Source organism: Physeter macrocephalus, chromosome 8, assembly GCF_002837175.3.
Source record: "Physeter macrocephalus isolate SW-GA chromosome 8, ASM283717v5, whole genome shotgun sequence".
Taxonomy (NCBI): Eukaryota; Metazoa; Chordata; class Mammalia; order Artiodactyla; family Physeteridae; genus Physeter; species Physeter macrocephalus.
In genome coordinates this window covers 110,040,050-110,063,608 of record NC_041221.1, presented here as the reverse complement: position 1 = coordinate 110,063,608, position 23,559 = coordinate 110,040,050, and the positions used below count along the sequence as shown (strand labels likewise).

At 37.9% G+C, this 23,559-nt stretch overlaps 1 protein-coding gene across 2 annotated transcripts in view; it reads left to right on the top strand.

Moving 5' to 3' along the window:
- Nucleotides 1–23,559, top strand: part of DCP2 (decapping mRNA 2) — a 52,554-nt gene that overhangs the window by 10,012 nt on the left and 18,983 nt on the right. For both annotated transcript variants that reach the window (XM_028493129.1, XM_007110872.3), the window contains exons 2-7: nt 2,213–2,364; nt 8,722–8,849; nt 9,265–9,363; nt 22,699–22,851; nt 22,977–23,089; nt 23,189–23,296. In XM_028493129.1, coding sequence (XP_028348930.1) covers nt 2,213–2,364; nt 8,722–8,849; nt 9,265–9,363; nt 22,699–22,851; nt 22,977–23,089; nt 23,189–23,296 — 753 coding nt within the window. The remainder of the gene's footprint in view (nt 1–2,212; nt 2,365–8,721; nt 8,850–9,264; nt 9,364–22,698; nt 22,852–22,976; nt 23,090–23,188; nt 23,297–23,559) is intronic.

The window sequence follows — 23,559 nt, the reverse complement described above, 5'->3', positions numbered from 1 at the left end:
ATTGTAATCCAAGTTTGTGCAGTTTGGGGTTGAGCCTCAGAGTTCATAAACAATTTCATGGGACCATTTTCCTGAGCTGCTCCTTTTCTGCTATCTCCTTGGTACTTCTTGGCTCCCCTTTTTGAGGAAATTGAATATTGAAAAATGGCACAAATGGAAAGGCGCTCTACCACACATTTCATGTGACTCTGCTCATGCCTGGGACCAAGCAGCTGGAGGTTAGAAGTAAAATAAGCAGTGGATGTTGGCCCTTATCTTTTGGGACCTCCCAGCTCTTGCTATCGGAGAGGAAGGTTCCCGTCCATCAAAGTTTTAGTCTCTGTGGATCCCTGTTACAGCCACTGTTGCTGCCAAGTCTAACCAGCGTGGCATTGCTTGGGCGCTGGGGCATGAGAGAATGGAGAAAAGAGAGGGGGAATTTCCCCCACTGTCTCCGAATGTTAAGAGATTCCTTTAGATGCCTTTCTTGATCCTTGAGGGCTTTTGGAGGTCACTTCTAACCCCCAATCCAGCTAGGGGATATCGGAGGGTGAAAAATGGTAAATTTGAATATTCATCATCTTCTCCAATCTTTCTCCTGCTGTTTACTTTTCACAGTCCTCAAACAGCTGCTCCATGTATTTTGTCCAGGTTTTATACATTTTATGGGAGCGACAGAGTGGAGTGTGCTTACTCCATCTTACCTTTCAAAGATAAATTGTAACTATCAGTATGTCACTGTAAGTATACGCAGACAGTTTGCTAGACTATGGGAATAAAAGTATGCAAAGATATCTCAGTGAAGTAATTTGGAAGAGTTTATGGACAGTAATAGTAAAAATTAGATAATTACTATAAGGGAGGAGTTGAAAGTGTTTATAAATCTGTTCAGAGGAGTCTGATATACCTGTATAGGAGATACAGTGTTAAGTCATGAGGGATGAATTATAAGTTTGCTAGATGGGCAAGAGAAGGGAATAGATATAGTATGTGGATGGCAATTTAGGACATTACTAAGAATTAGGTATCACTGGGTATAAAGAACCTTACAGAGTGATAGAGGCTGTGCAGGTGAGCAGGCACTGGATCTTGAATGCCATATGGAAGAGCTCAGATTTTTATATCTTAGATTATGCCATTAGCGTTTCATGTTACATGTCTTGGTTTTAGTGTAGTTGCAGTTTTAAGCTCCTTTCCCCATTGTTTTTCTATATTGCAATGTAGATTATTTTACATACATTTGTCTTAACATTTACTTATTCAATCCCCTATTGGAATGCTACATTATTTTTATAATTTAAAAACATTTTTTTTTGAGGTTTCATTTAAAACTTGAAAACAACAAAGAACATTTAGCACCACAGCTAGTGAATAGTGTAAGTGATCAAACTGGATGATGCTATTTTTAATTTTAGAAAATGACTCTAAAAACCAGTGGATTTCTTTTATGTAGTTCTGTCTGCTCTAAAGGCCGCTAGAAAAAAAGATTACAAAAATGCTAAGCGTGGAAGAAGCTTAATGGTGGTTGCTTAATGAGTCCCGTAGATCATATAAATTTTGACTTGTTGCATAAAAAAGGGGTTAATTATCTTAATCATATATATATACATATGTGTATATAATATAGTGCACACTTATACTACGTATTAAAATAAATGTCCCTTCCTCCCTCTGAATGTACTTGGAAAAGACAATTTAGGTTTTTTTAAAAGTGAGTATATTTGAAAGTTATTTTGAACTCAGGTTCTTCAGATGAGCTTTTTGGGAAATCTGGTCTATTAATGATTTCTTTAATTTTTTTTGTAATACTTTAAATATGAAGATTAAGCAGCTAACATCTTTTCTATTTGAGTATATGAATATATTTGCATATATTCTTTGAAAATGTTACCAGACATGGGAGGGAATCCTAGTGAAGTGTGTTTTCTTGCTCACCTTTAATTTATTGTTAGAGAGCTCTTAAGTTTATCTCTGTACTTGTGAACAGAGGGTAGATGGCCTCTTAAAAAAATTCTGTTATGAATGAGATACATGTGATAGCTCTTTTTTTTTTTTTTTTTTTTTAAAGACTCATCTTCCCTGTAGTAATTTCCTGCCAGTTTTGCTTCCTCGATCAGTACTGCTCTGGGTCCCTTTTCTATGTTGGTGGGTCAGGAGTAAAGCAATTAAAAAGGTTAAAATAAATTGTTATGGTATGCAAATGTAATTTTTGTATGTTTTTTGTTTTTGACAGCCGATTTATTTTGCATATTCCCAGCGAGGAAAGAGACAATGCTATCCGAGTGTGTTTTCAGATTGAACTTGCCCATTGGTTTTACTTGGATTTCTACATGCAGAACACACCAGGATTACCTCAGTGTGGGATAAGAGACTTTGCTAAAGCTGATATCCTTTTTATTACTATAGTGAATGTCTTTCATTTTTATTAATAAGGTATTTTAGCACAAATTTTCTTTTGCTTGTCGTTGAGATTTATAACCTTTTAGATAAAAACCTACTTGATTTCTAAAAATTGTCAAAAATGTAAAACATATATATATGGTTTGTGCCTGACTGTGGTGGGCACAGTTTGATAGTACGGTTGTACCTCGGTATTTATGGGGATGGTTCCAGGACCACCCCCCTTCCCGCAGGCTACGAAGATCCATGGATGCTCAAGTTCCTTAGACTGTGTAAAATGGCAAAGTACAGTCAGCCCTCGGTATCTGCGGGTCCTACATCTGGATACTGGGGGCCAACTGTATTCTTATTTTTATGTTGAGGACCCCCTAAAATGTGCAGTGATAATTAGAATTAAATTTGATTTTCTTTTTTTTCATATGTAGCCAGCCTATTTCTAGAACTGATCTGTTTTTTATATTCCTCTTGCTATTCCACTTAACTGGATGATCTTTATTCAGATTACTGCCTTTCTGGGATAGAAATTCTTAAATAATTATTGAGTACTTGCTGTGTTCAGAGCAGTTTTTGGGTCTGTGGCAAATTCAAAGAAGTCCTTGCCTTTAGAGAAGCTTTTGTTCCTCCCTATTTACAAATAAAATAGAAACTTGTCATCATTTATTAATTATAAGATTGACATTAATATTTAAGATTATAAAAGAAGCTATGTCACAAGGCAAAAAAATTGATGAATTGCTAATGCTTCTTATACTAAGTGTTTTTAGAATTTGGCAAAAGGTGGAACGATTTTAAGCAAAGCTATATTTTTAAGGGAATATAGAATATTCTAAACAAGCTGGAGTGGGGAATATGTTGCAGGTAAAGAAAAGGGACTGAGCAAAATTGGAGAGTTGGAAAGGGTAAGGGATATTTGGGGAAGTAAATTAGTTTGTATTGAGTTTCTTACAGGGATACAAGAGGGGATATGGATGGAAGTTATATAGGGGGGAATTTGTGGGGTTTTAAATCCTGAGCCAAACTGCTTTGATTTTTATTCTCTAGGTCATTGTTTTTAACCATTAATCATGTGCTCAGATGCAATTGTACCCACAAGTTCACTGTACTACACTAGTTGGAGTAGAGTTGGTTTTTTTTATTTTATTTTATTTTATTTTTTTGTGGTATGCGGGCCTTCCTCTGCGGTGGCCTCTCCCGTTGCGAAGCACAGGCTCCGGACGCGCAGGCCCAGCGGCCATGGCTCACGGGCCCAGCCGCTCCGCGGCATGTGGGATCCTCCCGGACCGGGGCGCGAACCCGGTTCCCCTGCATCGGCAGGCGGACGCGCAACCACTGCGCCACCAGGGAAGCCCTGGAGTAGAGTTGGAGTAGGGATAGGTGACCTAAAATAACCCTCATACTCAGCTCCCTATGCTTTTTCTTGAGCTGTATGAAATAAGGAACCCCTTAGGGCTCTGTAGAAAATGGATGAAACTCTGTTTATTCTGCATTACTGTTAACCTTTGAAAGTTTTTGAGCAAGGCTAAGTCAAGAATATTACTCAGACCATTTGAAAATGGTATTCAAGAAAACTTATTTGGCAGGACAGGTTGAACCACAAGGACTGTTAAATACTCGAGATATGGAGCAGTAAGGTCCTGAACCATAGTAGAGGGACTACAAAGAAAAGACAGAAGAGACAGATTTCAGTGGCAGAAATGCTCAAGCTGTTTGACAGATTGAATATGGAGAAGTAAATGAAAAAATCAAAGGGGAATAGAAGTACCGTTGAGCACTGTCTTTGTTAAAGTCTTGGTAGCAGGTTTTATGAAGAAATCATAGAAGACTTTGCTTTTAAGGAGCTATAAACATGATTAAAACAGGAAAGTTGTCTTCTGCAGTTTTGGTCTGTTTTGCATAGACTTAGGGTTCTACCAGAGCAACTATACATACTTTGGGGTTCTGGGTAAGATTTTGTGTGTGTGTGCACATGAGTTTTAAAAACTTTCCTTGTTATTTAAAAAAAAAAAAAAAGACTCTGTTTTAGTTAAGTTTCTTTTAATTCATTTATATGGAGGAGAAAACTTTTATTGCTAGTGTGGTAGACTTCATTCAGTAATTGAGTGCTTCCTCTGTGCCAGGCATTGTTCAGTGAACAAGGTAGATTTGGTTGCTGTCTTCAAGAAGATTACAGACAGGAAAGAACATGATTACATTGCAGTCTGTTAGGTTTTGATAAGGTAGCCTAGGGTTCAGTAGGAATAGCGAAGAGACTAATCCAACCCAGATTTGGAATTAGATAAAAGTTTTCTTTGGAGGAAGGGTCTTGTAGGCCATGTTTGTTTGGACTTTATCCATAAGAGTAATAAAAGAATGTAGGAGATTTAAAAAAAAAAAAACAACTTTACTTTTGGGAAAAAATTTTAACTTACAGAGAAGTTGAAAGTATATTACAATCAACTGCCATTATACCCTTTTTATGTATTCACCCACTGTTAGCTTTTTGCCATATTTGCTTTATTTCTCTCGGGGTGTTTTGAAAGAAGCTCTGAAATAGTGTAGGCAGTGAATTGGAGGAACATGAGATTGGAAACCTAGTTAAGATGCTATTTCATTAATTTATGAGCGAGAAATGGAAACCTGTGATAGAAGTGAATAGAAGAGATTAAATTTCAGTGGTATTTAGGAGTAAAATTTGTCTTAACTTGGATGTTTGAGGAAAGGTAGAAGAAGGAATCGAGGATGGTATCCAGGTTTCTGATTTGAACAGTTGAGTGGATGGGTGTGCCATTCCATTTGTAGAAAAATAATGGAGGAGAAATTTTGTGGGGGAATGATGGGCTCAGTTATGGACATGTTGGTTTGTGGTACCTGTGGGATATTGAAGTGGTGAGACTATGTAGAATAAAAGTTAATAGTATGAGCTGTGGAGCCAGATTACTTGGGTTGCCATCCCACCTTTGCCATTTACCAGCTGTGCAACCTTGGGCAAATAGTGAGGCTTTTCTGTGCCTCTGTTTTCTCTTTTGTTAATTTTGCATGGTCTTGTGATTTTTCTTCAGTAAGCACTCAGCAGTGTGGGTATAGAATGACTGTCCTGGACTTGCTCCTGGGTTGGGGTTTTACTAGGGAGCTGTATTTAGAATAATGGGGCAAAGAAATTTTAGATATTGCTAAGACATTGATGAAAGTGATGGACCATATTGTTTAGGGAAGGAAATAAAAGCAGGAGGGTGTTAATATGGAGAAAGGAAGACAGTCAAAAATAGATGTAGAATAACAGTATATTGTGAGTAATTAGAAGACTGCCGTAGAAAATTGTGGTCACAATGTTTTATTCTAATCCAAGTACTGGAATAGTTCTATTGATGGCAAGGTCCAGAATGTTCCTGTGGGAATTGGTCCCAGAAGTGGGCATGGATGTAAAGTACAAGGAATACAAGGAACTGAGCCTGGAGCGTGAGATGAGTTGTTCTTTGGGGAGATCGATATCGTCTATGATAATGGAAGGATGGAGATTACTATCTAAATGATTGTCTATTGTTAGAGCAGATTTTTCATGTTTTTGCAAAAATGTTAGAATAAAAAGAGTATATAAAAAATCACTGAATTGTTAGAAAGAGGATATATGTAATACAAGTAGATATATGTGCTTAAAATTTCTTACATTCTTCCTGTAATCAATGTGACCTTCTATCTTTCTCTTAGAACTATTGTGTAGGGCCCAGTAACCCAGATTCAAGATGCAAAACAGTTTGGTTTGGTGGTTAAGAAAATAAGACAGTAGCCAAGTAGTGATTTTAGTAAAAATTAGAAAGATAATTAACATTACTTAGAGCATGTCATAGGGTTTTTTTAATTAAATACATTGTCTCATTAAATAAAAATGGTATGCAAAAACTTTCCACTCCCTTGTTTGAATTACTTTATGTACTCCTGAATATGGAGGAGGATTGAAGAGTTGTCAGTGGGGAAATTGATGTCATTTTGGATTGGGTTCTGTTATTTGCTAATTGTGTGGACTTGAGCAAGTACTTTTCAACATTAATTCCAAGTGTATCTTTTTTTTTTTTTTTTTTTGCGGTATGCGGTCCTCTCACTGTTGTGGCCTCTCCCGTTGCGGAGCACAGGCTCCGGACGCGCAGGCTCAGCGGCCATGGCTCACGGGCCTAGCTGCTCCACGGCATGTGGGATCTTCCCGGACTGGGGCACGAACCCGTGTCCCCTGCATCGGCAGGCGGACGCTCAACCACTGCGCCACCAGGGAAGCCCAATTCCAAGTGTATCTTGAACTGTAGTTGGTTGGTTCATCAACTTACTCATTTTATGGTGATTTTGGGATAGGAAAAAAAGTAGGTAAATGAAGAGTGTAGATAATTTCCAAGGTTATGTCAGTTGATTTAATTTATTTTGCTAAACCTTTGTTTTTGTTATTCTTTTTAAAGAAGTTGTTTAATGGGTAGAAAAATGAGATAACACTTCATTAGAGAGACGTTGATGCACCTTGAAGTTATGAGGAACATTGTAGGGAGAAGGAAGAGGAAGAAAAAAATGAGATAAGTGTCTTCCTCTTTGAATTATTGGAAGTTACCTATATTCCTGGGGTATATTCATATGTTGTTTTTACTATGGTTAAATTTTTAATGGAAAAATATCCATTTATTTTAAATTTATAGCTAGATTCAAAAAAATCTGTGATGACTTTAAAACACATAAGGGATTTTACTGAACATCTCAAGCCAGACTTTTATTGAGAAATAACTTCCAGAATTCTAGCAAGCTGTTGTAGAACCATAGGGCTTCATTGAATAGTTAATATTATATCCATAATTTATTCTTTTTTTTCCCCCCTCCCTAAATAAAGGCAAAGAGTGTTTATATTGAGATTAATCTACTGCCTGTCTTTTAATTACAGTGTTGTTATAGCTGGTTGACTTTTTTGAGCTCTTTGAGAACCTTAGTTCTTACTACAACTATAAAACCAAAGCAAAATTTTAAACACAAAGATGTAGAACTCATAAAATTAGTTTTCATAAAGTGAATTTAATGTGATGTTTTTGTTTAAACCAAACTACTAGTCACAATGTGAATATAATGCTGACTTTAAGGGTGTTTTGATGTGCCTGTACTACAAGTTTTCCCAGAACCTTTCTTTATGTGTTACGAAACCTTCCTTTCTGTGTTACAGTGGAATATCATTTGACCCCAATACACTATTTGCATATTACGTTTTTTCTGGTTTTAGTAGCCTACAGCAGTTAAAGTACTAGTACCAATATGGTCTCTAAAATCAAGTAGTGTAGTACTTGATGGATGAGATCATCCAAATGATTGAAAATATGCTCATATTACATGCCTTTATATTAACATAAAAATGAAAAGACAGAATATGTAAGTTTTCATAGAGGACTTGAAGACCCTTGAGAATGTCCTCCATTTGAGAAACGCTATCATAAATTATAATTTTCCTCACGGTTTTCATAATTAACAGTGCTGTAGTGATGAGGCATTTGGTAGCATGGAGTATTGGAAGCCTGAGCATATACTTTACAGGTTTAGGTTTTATTTACTTTAAAAAAAACTTTACTCAGCCCAATTTTGGGGAGGCGTACCCAGTTTCTTTTGAAACAGGCCGTACTTTCCTTAAAACCCATATTTACCTTTCTCTATAATCCTTAATAAATCTTCATCTTAAAAATGTTTTATATTATAGAAGCAATATATATACATGGTAAAGAAATTTGACAGTGTAGAATGGTATATGTCATCCCTAGTTCTGCTTCTCAGAGTTAGCCACTTCCACTTACTCTTTTCGTGTTTTTTTTGGTTTTTTTTTTTTTTTTTTGGCCTTGAGGCTTGTGGGATCTTAGTTCCCGACCAGGGGTTGAACCTCTGCTCCCTGCACAGGAAGTGCGGAGTCCTAACCACTGGACCACCAGGGAATTCTCACTTTTACTTATTCTGATGGTTCCTACCTCTTAGCAGTATATGTGTACTGTGCTTATATTTCTTGCTGTCAGTTTCAGTATCTGTTGACTTAATATGATGAATTCGACCCACTTAACGAGAATTATTCAAAGTGTTCACATGGTCCTGAATTTATTTGTGTTAATAACTTAGGGAGCCAGAGTATTTGAGTATTCACAATTTACTTGATTTGTGTCTAGGCTAAATGCAGAAGTTAGCAATGGCTTGTTCAAGAGAAAACAAATGTGAAAAGACAAAAGCAAGAAGGATAAACTAAGTGAGGTGAAGATATGAGTAATTTCATGTAAAATACACAGTTGATTTAAATAGATCTCTTTATGTGTATAAGTGATTAAGCTGTATTAAGGGAGAAAGTAGCTTCCTTAACACAATGTATACTCTTCAGTCATTGTCCATTTTTGCTGCCTCAAGGTGAAGATGTGGAAAAAATTTTGGATGAATGGAAGGAATATAAAATGGGAGTGCCAACATATGGTGCAATTATTCTTGATGAGACACTTGAAAATGTGAGTGAGGGTAATAAAAGATTTTTAGTGAAATGGTGATCAGCTGTTTTCATCCTAATATGTTGTTTTTATAATGTTCTGAACTGAGGTTTTAAAAATATACTTAGATTTTTAGTGATAAAAGGCCAGATTTTGTATATTTCATCTGCATTCTGGGTCTTAATAATTTATACTTGTTGCAGCATGGCTTATTGCAAAGGAATCACTTGATTTTTGAAGAAATACTTTAAAATGGACAGAATGCCTTTCTTCACAGGAAAAGTAATAGTATATTTAGCTTCCTGAAAGATAGTTAACCAAGTAAAATTATTGGTGATAACAGTTACCTGAAGTAAGGAGAAAAGCACTTTTGGCTTTTAGAAAGGAACATGGGAAAGGAGGCCAAGTTTTATTTTTACCTCTGATTGTTTTGTAGGTATTACTGGTTCAGGGGTACCTAGCAAAATCAGGCTGGGGATTTCCAAAAGGAAAAGTAAATAAAGAAGAAGCTCCTCATGATTGTGCTGCTAGAGAGGTGAGTTATTGCAGTTTGAAACAGTAACATTTGGTGGTTATGCTTTTTTTTTTTTTTTTCCCCCCCGGTATGCGGGCCTCTCACTGTTGTGGCCTCTCCCGTTGCGGAGCGCAGGCTCTGGATGCACAGGATCAGCGGCCACGGCTCACGGGCCCAGCCGCTCCGCGGCATGTGGGATCCTCCTGGACCGGGGCACGAACCCGTGTCCCCTGCATCGGCAGGCGGATTCTCAACCACTGTGCCACCACGGAAGCCCCAAGTGGTGGTTATGCTTTGAGTGTGTTTTTTTAGCCATGGAGACTAACTTGTTTGGATCATTTAATCCTCTTTCCAGAACTTGACTGCATGAAGTAACATCTTTTATAATGTAACTGTTGATTCATTTGTCCACATCTATCATTTATTCTTCTCTCATTTGTTTCCAGTTTCTTTCATTGTTCATTTTCTATTATTTAACTTTTTTTTTTAGATATCTTCTCCACCTTTCCTTTTAGAATTGGATTTTTTATTGGTTAAATATTTTGGCTATTATAACCTTTGTTTTATGTTTATAGTCTTGGCTTCCAGACAAATGCACAATTTGGGCTTTTCTAAGAAATTTATGTTTGTTGCTCAAAACCCACTCTAGCGTCCTCCCACTGCCTATAGGATGAAGTTTAATTAAGTATTGAAACTCCCTCCCCTACCCCCAACACAAAACTTAGCCATTCCTAAATTTATCTTTCTTTATTCTTAGAAGAATGAATTCTTTGGTCTCTGAATTAGATTGATTTGTTTCAGCGTCTAAGCTTTTGCATATGTGATTTCCCTACCTGGAAAGTCCTCTCTTCTTCCTGCCTATTCAAATCTTATCTAGGTATCTTTCTAGACCCAGCTCAAATTACTCTTTTTCCCTAAAGGTCTGCCACCAACTGGCTCTATATACAGGGCCTGAGTTTCTTTATTTGTAAAATAAGGAAGTTCATTCTTCTTTAAATTCTGTTTTTTTTTTTTAATTTATTTTATTTTATTTATTTGGTTGCGCCGGGTCTTAGTTGCGGCCGGCGGGCTCCTTAGTTGCGGCACTTGGGCTCCTTGGTTGTGGCATGCGAACTCTCAGTTGCGGCATCATGTGGGATCTAGTTCCCTGACCAGGGATAGAACCCAGGCCCCCTGCATGGGGAGCACGGAGTCTTAACTGCTGCGCCACCAGGGAAGTCCCTAAATTCGTTGTGGCAGGCAGGCTCCTTAGTTGCAGCTTGCCTGGCTCCTTAGTTGCGGCGTGCGAATCTTTAGTTGCGGCGTGCGAATCTTTAGTTGCGGCGTGCGAATCTTTAGTTGCGGCATGCATGTGGGATCTAGTTCCCTGACCAGGGATAGAACCCAGGCCCCCTGCATGGGGAGCACGGAGTCTTAACTGCTGCGCCACCAGGGAAGTCCCTAAATTCTGTTTATTTTAAAATGTAACCAGTCATCTGTAGCCCACAGTAATCTGAACTTTAATAGCAATTGCTGTCTTTATCATTCGCTTGGCCTTAACTGTATAGTACCTTGTGATATATTGTATACTTATTGTATTGTGATATATTGTATACTTATATTGTATTCTTATTTATTAGTTCCTAATCATTTATAATATTACACCTTGTCCTTGACATTTGAGAAGTTGAGCTATGAGAAAGTATGATAAAATGGAAAGAGAACTGGCCTAGGAGTTGAAAGGTTTTTGTTCTAGTATAGTTTTAGTATATGTTGTTCAATAGCCTAGAGACTTTGCGCAAGTCTCTGTAAGACATAAAATTTTTTTAAATTAATTTATTTTTTTGCCTGCGTTGGGTCTTAGTTGCAGCACGCGGGATCTTCATTGAGGCATGTGTGATCTTTTTTTTGTTGTGTGCTGGCTTCTCTCTAGTTATGGTGTGTAGGTTTTCTCTTCTCTAGTTGTGGTGCGCGGGCTCCAGGGCGCGTGGGCTCTCTAGTTGAGGCGCCTGGGCTCAGTGGTTGTGGCACGTGGGCTTAGTTTCCCCGTGGCATGTGGGATCTTAGTTCCCCGACCAGGGATTGAACCCGTGTACCCTGCATTGGAAGGCGGATTCTTTACCACTGCACCACCAGGGAAGTCCCAGATACAACTAGAAACAAGATCTTCATAACTAGAAGTGATATCTTTAGAATCTAAGCTGGTGGTGATTGAATTTTGAGTTTTTTTTTTTTGAGATGGCAGTATGTATTTTGTGACTATTTTATTTGGATCTCTTGCCTTATTTATTTATTTTTTGACTCATTGTTTTCCTGTGGCAGTGTTCACTGCCTCATTGAAGTTCGGGTATAATTATTAGTGGGGGATAATAGTTAAAATTCTTATAAACCACTAGTGGTTATTTACTGTAGAAAAACTATTAGTAGTTATTTACTTTGGAGTAAGATTTTAAAAATGATTGAAAATGCTGCATTTTAAATTGCGTATGGAACAACTTATCTAAGCAAGTATTTGCAACAGCGTATAGACAAAGCTTTTATGTACAAGTAGGTGAAGGTTTATGCCCACCCTTTAAAATCGAAAGCTATTTAGGAAGCAGGTGGGGAATTGCCACAATCTCTAAGAGCTTTTTCTTTCTTTTCTGTAGATGGCAGGAGATGAAACAGAGTACTTGTAAAGTCTTCCCTTTTTATGCCTTCAATTTTTGTAGTCATCTTGCTTATAAGGAAGGAAAAAATGGGAACCATAGCATCCTACTTAGAGGAATTGATCTGTAGATCTTAAACATGGAGTTAGACTAGTCCTACAGTAGTGAGATAGTTGTCCAGGTCCAGAAAAGATAATAACTAGAATAACAGAAATTTAGGCTAAATTGTGTGAAATGAGCTGTCTCTGTAATTGGATCTTCTTGGAGGAATCAAATACCTAACCTTGGAAAAACTGAAGAGTGACCCTAGACCCAAGAGTGCTGGAAACCTCCATCTGATGAGTTTTATGCACTGTATTATAAAGAGTTAGGATGGTGCAGAAATAGGATATTTAGGGTAAAAGAGTAAGTTAACCTGTGAACTGAGACAGTTTTCACTTTGGTTTATCTTGTTTGTTCTCTGCTCTGGGATACTAAGATAAAAAGTTGTCCTATCTCTGTGGTGCTGATTTCAGTAATGACTGAGGATCACTGTAATTTGTAAGAAAGTAAATAAAATTTATTCTTGGGGTCATGGGAAGTGGGAGAATGGAGTGTGGATTGTAGGATCTAAAGAGAATCCTTTGGGAAAGATACAGCCAGTATGGGAAATTGTTATCTCCATTTTACAGGTGGGGGTGACTGAAACAGAGCAGTTTAGTAACATGCTCACGGTCTTACAGTAAGCAGCACAACAGAGATATTTGGGTATTTGGGTTCTGGAGTTCATGTTCTTGACTGCTATATAGGCAGTTAAGGAATATTTGTAAATGGTTGAGAATTTCTAAACACAGATGAAAACAGAAGGAATTTGTGATTTTTAAGTACATCTATCTATTTCCTAATAACATTTACCTTTCTGTTGGATCAATATGAATTTTTTCCCCCTGTTTTAGAGTTTTTGTCTTGCTCTGAGGAAAGCACAATCCCTTAATTTCAGGGAAAAAAATGTTCCCTTTGATAATAAGAATTAATCCTAACTTCTAACCTTTCTGATCTAAATAATAGTCTCTTATAGCTGATGAAGGAACTTGTCAAAAAATATTTAACTTTAATTTCTGTAAATTTTGAGGCTAGAAGTTTTTTTTTTGTTTGTTTTGTTTTTTTTTTGTGGTATGCGGGCCTCCCTCTGCTGCGGTCTCTCCCGTTGCGGAGCACAGGCTCCGGAGCGCAGGCCCAGCGGCCATGGCTCACGGGCCCAGCAGCTCCGCGGCACGTGGGATCCTCCCAGACTGGGGCGCGAACCCGGTTCCCCTGCATCGGCAGGCGGACGCGCAACCACTGCGCCACCAGGGAAGCCCCAAGGCTAGAAGTTTTAAAGGCAAGTGTTCTGACTTTTATTCCTGATTTTTAAGTGAATACTTTTTTCATAAAGAGAAAAGTTTTGGGATTAAGGTGGAGCATTGCTATATTAGTCCACTCAGGCTGCCATAGCAAAATACCACAGACTGGGTGGCTTAAAAACAATAGAAATTTATTTTCTACTGCTCTGGAGGCTGGGAAGTCTAAGATCAAGCTGCCTGCTGATTGACTTCTTGGTGAGGACTCTGATCCTGGCTTGCAGTTGGCTGCCTTTTCTCTGCGTGCTCATGTGGCCTTTGCTGGGTGCCTGTGTGAGTGCTCTGAGAGCTAGTGTGCTAGTAGCATCTCCTCTTTTTCATAAGGGCACTAGCCCTATTGGATTAGAGCCCCACCCATATGACCTCATTTAACCTGTAATACCTCCTCAGAGGCTCTATCTCCACATACAGTCTTATTGGGGGTTAGGCCTTCAACATAAGAATTTTGGAGGGTTCAATCCATAGTAGTTGCCATTTTTGAGTGATGAAGTATTCAACTAGAAGTATTCAACTAGCAGTGCTAGAGTTTCAGTGTATCCTTCTGCCACTTGGTGGTACTGCAGTATAATAAAAGCAACACTGTTTGAGGGAGGGGAGAACCACCAGTGTCTTAGTTGAAAACCAGATTGTTGTTCCATTTATAGGAGTTTATGTTAATATTACATTTTTTCCTTTCATTTTCACTTGTATTAACATATATGGAGAGGTTTTGCCCTCATTTTCTAGCTACTGTTAGTTAGACTTAGGCTGATGTCTTAAGCACTTTTTCTCTTGTTTTTAAGTTACTCAGTTCTTCCATGGATGCTTAGCTTTATTTTAGGTTGCTTAATAACATTTTAATTTGGTTTATTATAATTACTGTTATTTCACCATATATGACTGTATTGAGGTATTTTGTTATGCTACAGCAGAATTTGACACATCCTTTAACGGCTGTGTTTGTGGACCGAGCTAAAAGAAGCAGTGGCAAGCAGGCTTCTCAGGGAGAAGGTATGAATAATTGTCAATAGAAAGCTAAGGGCCATCTCACTTAGTAATTTCCAGTCTTCTCTTTGACCTCTTGGTTCACCTTTGTTAATTGGGTTATTTCTGATCACTTTTTAAAAAAATTAATTAGTTTATTTTTGGCTCCATTGGGTCTTCGATGTTGGGTCTTCATTGCTGCACGCGAGCTTTCTCTAGTTGCAGTGAGCGGAGGCTCTTCTTTGTTGCTGTGCATGGGCTTCTCATTGCGGTGGCTTCTCTTGTTGTAGAGCTTGGGCTTTAGGCGCGTGGGCTTCGGTAGTTATGGCACGCAGGCTCAGTAGTTGTGGCTCACAAGCTCTAGAGAGTAGGTTCAGTAGTTGTGGTGCACGGGCTTAGTTGCTCCGTGGCATGTGCAATCTTCTCGGACCAGGGGTCGAGCCCGTGTCCCCTGCATTGGCAGGCGGATTCTCAACCACTACGCCACCAGGGAAGTCCCTATTTCTGATCACTTGTATTCAGTGAAGTAGATTTAGGACAGGGATATGAAAAATGTCTTCTAGATATTATTGAAAGGCTATATTAGGATAACCTTAGTATATTTTTGTTGTCAGTTGCGGTGAAACACCAACTGTTTTTGAGAACAAGGAATACTTGGCAGTTCACTTGTGGTTTCAGGATTTCATATTGTTGCTTATTATTTGTCAGAACAACATATTTTATTCTAATAAAGCTTACTTTAATATGCATTTATGTGATTTAATCTTGATAGAATTTGTACAGAGGAACTATTGGTTTATTCTACCTCTTGTAGGCTTGTAGGACATATATTTTACCCAGAGGATTTCATTGTCTATGCTGGTGTTCTTTGGGTAGCACATTTCTTTACTCTTATGTAGAGATTTTTATCTGATATCATTTGAGACATTAGTCCTATTCCATGTTCCAGGAACATAAAGTCTGTATTATAATACAGGAATGGATTTGATACACAGAAGGTATGGTATTAAAATTTTTATATTTGTTGTCTATACATGTAAGTGAGCTGTTAAAATTTTTTCCTGGTAAATATTTGTTGAGAATGAATACCTAATTTTAGAGGTAAATCAGTCTTTCTCACTTTTAGAATTAAGGGGTCTGTCACTATATTATGTTTATTCTAAGTTTGGTTGTACAGGGTTTCAAGATGCCTTTGTTAAACTAGGCTGATGGCCTCATGTTGTACCATTTCCTCTCATAAAATTCTTCAGCTGTAGCCATTCCCAGCTATCTGAATGGAATGTCTTTTTCTTTTTGTCTATCTGGCAAACTTCTGTTCATCTTTCAAATCCTAGCTCAAGTGTATCCAGCAGAATAGGATGCTGCCCATGACAGCCTTCCAGAGGTGACCACCCCACCTCACAACCACACCTTACCTGTAACCAAGGCTGAGTTAGGCACCCTGATTCTGTACTCCCATAGCACCCGTCTACCTTTTGGCACATAGATCATATTGCAGCTATCATTTCTTTTTTAGATGGAGCTCTTTAAAGAGCATCGCTTGCTTTATTCATTTCTGAAGTCAGTGCCTAGGACAGTACCTACCACTTACTAAGGACACAGGATATATTTGAATGAATGCACTAGAAAAACCTAAACATTAATTACCTGTCAGTCTTTAAAATTGTGTTACTATTGAGAGAATTTCAAGTGTAGAGAAAAATAGTAAGAATAATATAAAGAATAGATTCACCTGTTAATATTTTGCCATATTTGCTTTATTACTTTTGATACATATGGGTGAATGGTTTTTATTATTATTGCTAAATACTTTAGGAGTAAATTGCAGACAGAATGCCCCTTAACCCCTTATTATTTACACATGTAAATTTTAAGAAGTGGGAAGTTCTCTTATATAAGCACAGTGTAATTGTCAAATTCAGGAGTGGGACATTGATAGGTTCTGTTATCTAAAGGACAATTCATATTCATATTTACTAGTTGATCCATTATGGTCCTTTTCTGCAAGTTTCCACCCCCTCCTCCATCCAGGATTCTATCCAGGCTCATGCACTGTATTTGCATTTAATTGTTAGGTTTTCAGTCTCTAATCTGAAACAGCCCCTCAGTCCTCCAATACTTGTTTTAGTAAGCACGTATTCAGTTAGATTCTGTTTGGTAACAGGCTCTGCTTACAAGGAACTTAGAATATACAGTTTACCTTTAGCATAGTTTCTAATTATTATACAGACATACGTGACTGGTATGTATACTAATTTCTGATTATAAGGTATTATTCAAAGAAGGTAGTTAAAGGGAATAACTGTAAAAATAGAATTAAGAACTATATAAAGTTATTTTAAAACTTTCTTTGTTGGAGGATAAGAACATAAAATACACTAATCTTAACAGGTTATTCATTTTTATATATGTATATACCTGTGAAACCACTACCTAGGTCAAAGAATATTTCCAGCACCTCAGAAGATTCTTTCCTGCCCCTTCTTAATCAATGCCTACTTTTCCCCGCATTTCCTGAAGGGAACCACTATCTTGACTTCTGTCACCATTGATTAGTTTTGCCCGTTCTTGAGCTTCATATAATTAGGATTTTGCAATAGTTATTCCTTGTGTTTTATGTCTTTGGCTCAGTATAATGCCTGTGAGATTCATCTATGTTGTTGTGTATATTAGCAGTGGGTCCTTTTTAATTGCTCTTTGTAATATTCCAGTGTACAAATATACCACAGTTTATCCATTCTCTTATGCATTGGATTGTATCCAGTTTTTGGCTATTCAGAATAAAACTGCTGTAAATATTCTCTTGTACATGTCCTTGGAGGAAAATAAGCCTTCATTTCTCTAGGAGTGGAATTATTGAGTCATAGGGAAGTTGCATATCTACTGCCAATGGTTTTCCAGGTGGTTGAACCAATTTACATTCCCACCACCTGCATATGAGAGTTCTAGTTGTCCTGACCTACACATAGAATTACCAATTAAAAAATTTTTATCCCATGTTCGTGGAGTGTGAGAATTAATATTGTTAAAATGTCATTACTGCCAAAAACCATCTCTAGGTTCAGTGTGATCCCTATCAAGATTTCAATGACATTATTTTTACAGAATTAGGAAATAAATTCTAAAATGTATATGGAACCACAAAAGACTCCAAATAGCCAAAGCAATCCTGAGAAAGAAGAACAAAGTGGAAGGCATCACACTGCCTGATTTCAAGCTATACTATAAAGCTATAGTAATTAAAACAGTATGGCACTGATATAAAGACAGACTAATATATAGATCAATGGAATAGAACTGAGATCCCAGAAATAAACCCACACATATATGGTCAGCTAATATTTGAAGAGGGAGCCAAGAAAACTCAATGGAGAAAAGAAGTCTCTTCAGTAAATGGTGCTGGAGAAATTGGATATTCCCATGTAAAAGAATGAAACTAGACCCCTGTCTTACACCACTCAGAAGTTAATTTGAAATGGATTAAAGACTTAAATTTAAATGTAAGACCTGAAACCATAAAACTCCTAGAAGAACACAGGATAAAAACTCCTTGACATGGGTCTTGGCAATGGTTTTTTGACTATGACACCAAAAGCATAAGCACCAAAATAAGCAAGTGTGACTACATCAACCCAAAAGCTTCTGTACAGTAAGAGAAACAGTCAACAAAGTAGAAAGACAGCCTACGGAATGGGAGAAAATACTAGCAAACCATATATTTGATAAGAGGTTAATAGCTAAAATGTATAAAGAACTCATACAACTCAACAAATAATTCAATTAAAAAATGGGCAGAGCTTCCCTGTTGGCGCAGTGGTTGAGAGTCCGCCTGCCGATGCAGGGGACACGGGTTCGTGCCCCGGTCCGGGAAGATCCCACATGCCATGGAGTGGCTGGGCCCGTGAGCCATGGCCGCTGAGCCTGCGCGTCCGTAGCCTGTGCTCTGCAACGGGAGAGGCCACAACAGTGAGAGGCCCGTGTACCAAAAAAAAAAAAAAAAAAGGGCAAAAGACCTGAATATACATTTTTCCAAAGAAGATAGAGGAATGGCTAATGGAATGGAAGATAGAGGTATGTGAAAAGATGCTCAACATCACTAGGTTATTAGGCAAATACAAATCAAAACCACAATGAGATATCTCTTATGCCTGTTAGAATGGCCACCTTAAAAAGACAGATGAATGTGGAGAAAAGAGATCCTTTGTTCACTGTTACTGAGATTGTAAACTGGTACAGCCACTATGCAAAACTGTACGGAGGATCCTCAAAAAATTAAATTACAACTACCATATGATCCAGCAATTCCACTAGTGGGAATATATCCAAAGGAAATGAAAATGCTAACTTGAAAGGTATCTGCATTCTTATGTTCATAGCAGCATTGTTTACAACAGCCAAGACATGGAAACAACCTAAGTGTTCATCAGTGAATGGTTAAAGAAGATGTGGTATGTTATATTCACAATGGAATATATTTCAGCTGTTTAAAAAAAAAAAAAAAGAATCCTGCCATTTGCACTGTGGATGGACATTGAGAGCATTGTGCAAAATGAAATAAGTCAGACAAAGACAGGTACTGTATGGTCTCACTTATATGTGGAATCTGAAAAAACAAAACTCATAGAGTGAGAGATCAGATTTGTGGTTATCAGAGGGTGTGTGCGTGTAGAGGAGAATTGTAGGAAGGTGGTCAAAAGGCACAAACTGAGTTAGAAGATAAATAAATACTAGGGATGCAGTGGACAACATGATGACTATAGTTAACACTGCTGTATGATACGTATGAAAGTTGCTCAGAGAGTAGATCCTAAGAGTTCTCATTACAATGAAAAAGAAAAAAATCTTCTTTTTTTTTTTTTTTTGCTTATTCTTTTTACTGTATGTTTATGAGATGATGAATGCTAACTAAACTTACTTGGAGTAATCATTTCACAGTATATGTAAGTCAAACCGCTAAGCTGTGTACCTTAAACTTAAGCAATGATATATATCAATTATGTCAGTAAAACTGGGAAAAAATTTTATGGTCATTCCTCAATATATACAAAAAGTTAATTATGTTGTATATCTGAAGTTAATATAATGTTAATTATATCTCAATTTTAAAAAATTTTAGCCATTCTCATGGGAATGTAATGGTCTGTCATTGTGCTTCTAATTTATATTTCTCTGAAGTCTAATGATGCTGACCACATTGTCATATTCTTATTGGCCATTTGAATGTCCTCTTTTATTAAGTACCCACTTACATGTTACCTATTTTTTTAAAAAGTTGGTTTACTTGTCCTGTGGATATATAGGACTTTTTAATATAGTCTGGATTTGAGTGTATTGTGAATGTCTTCTGGTTTATGTTTTCCCTTTTGACCTTCTTAATGGAAACTTTGAAGAGAAACAATTTTATGTCACTGATGTGTAAACTTTCAGGTAAACCAGTCCTAATTGTTACAGTTATAAGTCTAATATCCATCCCGATTGATTTACAATTTAAAAAAATTTTTTTAAGCTGTGTCTGAAGCAGTAGAGTAGGGTAGACCTTAGCTGCAAAGAAAAGGAAAACCAAAGTATCTGGACTTTCACTCCAGATAGCATACATGAGTTGTGAAATAAATCCACAATTGGTGGTTTAATTACATTGTCTTATGTATATAAATGTTCAGATTTGGGGATGTGGGAAACTAAGAAATCTCTGTCACTGAGGGTTCAGAATTTTATTCTGTCCAAGAAGGGGAGGGGATATAGATATACATATATCTGATTTACTTCATTGTACAGCAGAAACTAACACAACATTGTAAAGCAATTTTACTCCAATAAAAACAATTCCTTAAAAATAAAAACCCGTAGTGGTTCAGCCACAAGAAAAAAAAAAAGAATTTTATTTTGGAAAAGGTGTATAGTTTTGGTTTAGGACAAGAAAACTTTTTTTTTTTTGGTAGTATATCTGTATTTCTGTTCCCACTCTGTCATTTCCAGAAGTAGGAAATAGAAATAATGTCTGTTTTTTCTATATACCATAGAGCAGTTTTCAAGTAAGTTTATTCACCTAGTTCTTAAAATTAGGGAAAGGTTTAGCATAATTGGGAGTATACAGAAGTGAGTTAGGTGTCATAGAGGAGCTTAAATTGGGAGTTACAGTCTACACGTTTGAGACAAGTATAGATGTGCCCTTATTGAGGAAGGTAGAAAGATGTACCTTTCTCTTGTCAGATGTGGCAAGAGAAAGAGGGAAGAGATTAAAAAAAAAAATGGATAGAAATAGCTCCTTCACACCCATACCTTGTAAGAGATTCAGACCTGTGCATGTTCTGTCCCACTGATTGGTTAGAAGGTGCTGAAACTAGAGGGAAGAGGAGGAATGAACTCCAGTGTAAAAGATGCACACTGCGTACTAGACACTAAAGCTCCAAGGCCTTTTTCATTTGGGGGTGAGTGGGGAAGGACTTTGTCAGAGAACACAAATGTTATCTGAAGGAGAACTTTAAGGCTAGAAGATACCACTGCTTTTTAAATTTTAAGCAGAAGCCTGGGATTTTAATCAAATTAAGGATGGCTCCTCTGGCTGAAGGAAAAGGTGAGGGTTAGATGTGACATTTTATTCCTGAGATTTACGCTCCTGCAGTCCTTGAGGCACGGTGAGGAAAGGCAGTTTTAGAACCATTAATCCACTTCACTAGTTCTCATTTTTAGTGCATTTACAACACCTCCCCACACACACATGTGCAAATGTGGTTGTAGCTATACTCTTGGAATCTGTCCACTTAAATATTAGTATTAACCACATTCCGTTTTTATGTTTGAGAAATGGTTTTCTTTGTGAAAGTCGGGGGCTCCCAACCCCTGGGCCACGGAATGGTACTGGTCAGCGGCCTGTTAGGAACCAGGCTGCACAGCAGGAGGTGAGTGGCACCCACCCCGCCCCGCAACCCCGGTAGAAAAATTTGTCTTCCACATAACCGGCAGCTGGTGTAAGACACTTTTCATTCTGTAGCTTGGTATACATGTAGATTTGTGGTTGCTGTGAATAAAATCCATATGGAGTTCCCGGTGACTTCCCACAGAGTGGGAACCACTGATGTATTCTAACATCGTAAGTGTTCTGGACCCAATTGTGTGTGTGTGTGTGTGTGTAGGGGGTGTTTCCCTACAACAGCAAGCAAGTTGTGGACATCAGCTGGGTGTCCTACAATTCAACTCAATTCTGACACTATCTACCTGGAGATAGCATCACATTCCACAGGTTAAGGGCTCAGTCCCATAAGACTCTCCTTTGCTTCAGATGCCAGTCGCAAGTCCAGGTTGTCATTTGTGCTTCTGACCTCCTCCTTGGGTTTGATTAATTTGCTAGAGTGATTCGCAGAATTCAGAAACATTTTTCTTACTAGATTATCAGTTTATTGTAATAAAAGGATATAACTCAGAAATAGCCAAATGGAAGACATAAATACATAGGGCAGGGTATGGGGAAAGGGCAAGGAGCTTTCATGCTCTCTTCTAGGGCACTGCTATGCCCAAATCTTCATGTGTTCACCAAACCAGAAACTCTCCTTTTGGGTTTTTAGCGGGGGCTTCATTTCATAGTCATGGTTGATTAAATCATTGGCCATTAGCGATTGAGCTCAATCCCTGGAGGTGTGGGGGAGGAGGGGCTGAAAGTTCCAGCCCTCTTAATCACCAGCTTCAATCCTTACTCAGTCCTTACGTGGGTTTCCTAAGTCACCTAATTAACATAACAAAAAGACACTTTTGCTTTCGTCACTTAAGACATTCCAAGGGTTTTAGGAGATCTTGTACCAGAAAGGGGGACAGTGACCAAATATATATCATTGTAAGTCATAATTTCCCACGTTACCCTTCACTGAATAGGTGAAGAAACTTAGGCTCAGGTATGCAAGGAGGTTTTTCCATAGTGAACAGTTCAGCAGAGGCACAGCTAGAACTAGACCCTGAAATATTCTGACTTTTTCCTTAGTGGTTTTTAAATAAATGAATGAATGAATGTATGTATGGCTGCATTGGGTCTTCGTTGCTGCGTGCGGGCTTGTCTCTAGTTGCGGCGAGTGGGGGCCACTCTTCGTTGCGGTGCGCCGGCTTCTCATTGGGGTGGCTTCTCTTTGTTGCAGAGCTCCGGTTCTAGGCGCGCCGGCTTAATTAGTTGTGGCATGTGGGCTCAGTAGTAGTGGCGCACGGGCTTAGTTGCTCCACAGCATGTGGGAATCTTCCGGGACCAGGGCTCGAACCCGTGTGCCCTGCATTGGCAGGCAGATTCTTAACCACTGCGCCACCAGGGAAGTCCCGAATTTTTGTCTTTGATATAAACAAATTTTAATGAACTGAAGGTCTAACAGCAAAACTTGAAAATCATCATCTAAATTTGTTATTTCCAGGTCTTTGAAGAAACTGGTTTTGATATTAAAGATTATATTTGTAAGGATGATTACATTGAACTTCGAATCAATGACCAGCTTGCTCGTTTGTACATCATTCCAGGAATTCCAAAAGATACCAAATTTAACCCGAAAACCAGAAGAGAAATTCGGGTATGTAATTGAAAAGTATTTTCAGATTGCTGGACAGTATCCCAATTAAATGATGTAGGAAATTACTTTTAGAAACTCCTTGATAATAAATAACTAACAAAATGAATTATTTTCTTGTGTTTCAGAACATTGAGTGGTTCTCCATTGAGAAATTGCCCTGTCATAGAAATGATATGACCCCAAAATCCAAACTTGGTTTGGCACCGAACAAATTTTTTATGGCCATTCCTTTTATCAGGTATGTTCGTATTTCTTTAAATACAAAACTTCATAAATTCTGATAGTGAGTTTCTTTACATAGCCAAGTTTTAAAATTGAATTCTTAATGTTTCCATAGACCATTAAGGGACTGGCTTTCTCGAAGATTTGGCGATTCCTCAGATAGCGACAATGGATTTTCCTCAGCTGGTAGCACACCAGCTAAACCCACTGTGGAAAAATTGAGGTAAAGGAATATATGCGTAGGATTCTGACTTTTTGATAGTTTTTAATGCAGTGACATTTTGCTTATAAAGTTTGCAGAGGTGTTGGCTTCCTTTTTGTAGGTACTATTTTGTTACTGGTCTCACAAATAATTGAAATTTTTTTTTAAGGGTTTTTGATGAGAGGTTAGTTGAAGTTGGCAAGGAGCTTCAGGCGTATTTTAAAATGGTATACAGGGGCTTCCCTGGTGGCGCAGTGGTTGCGCGTCCGCCTGCCGATGCAGGG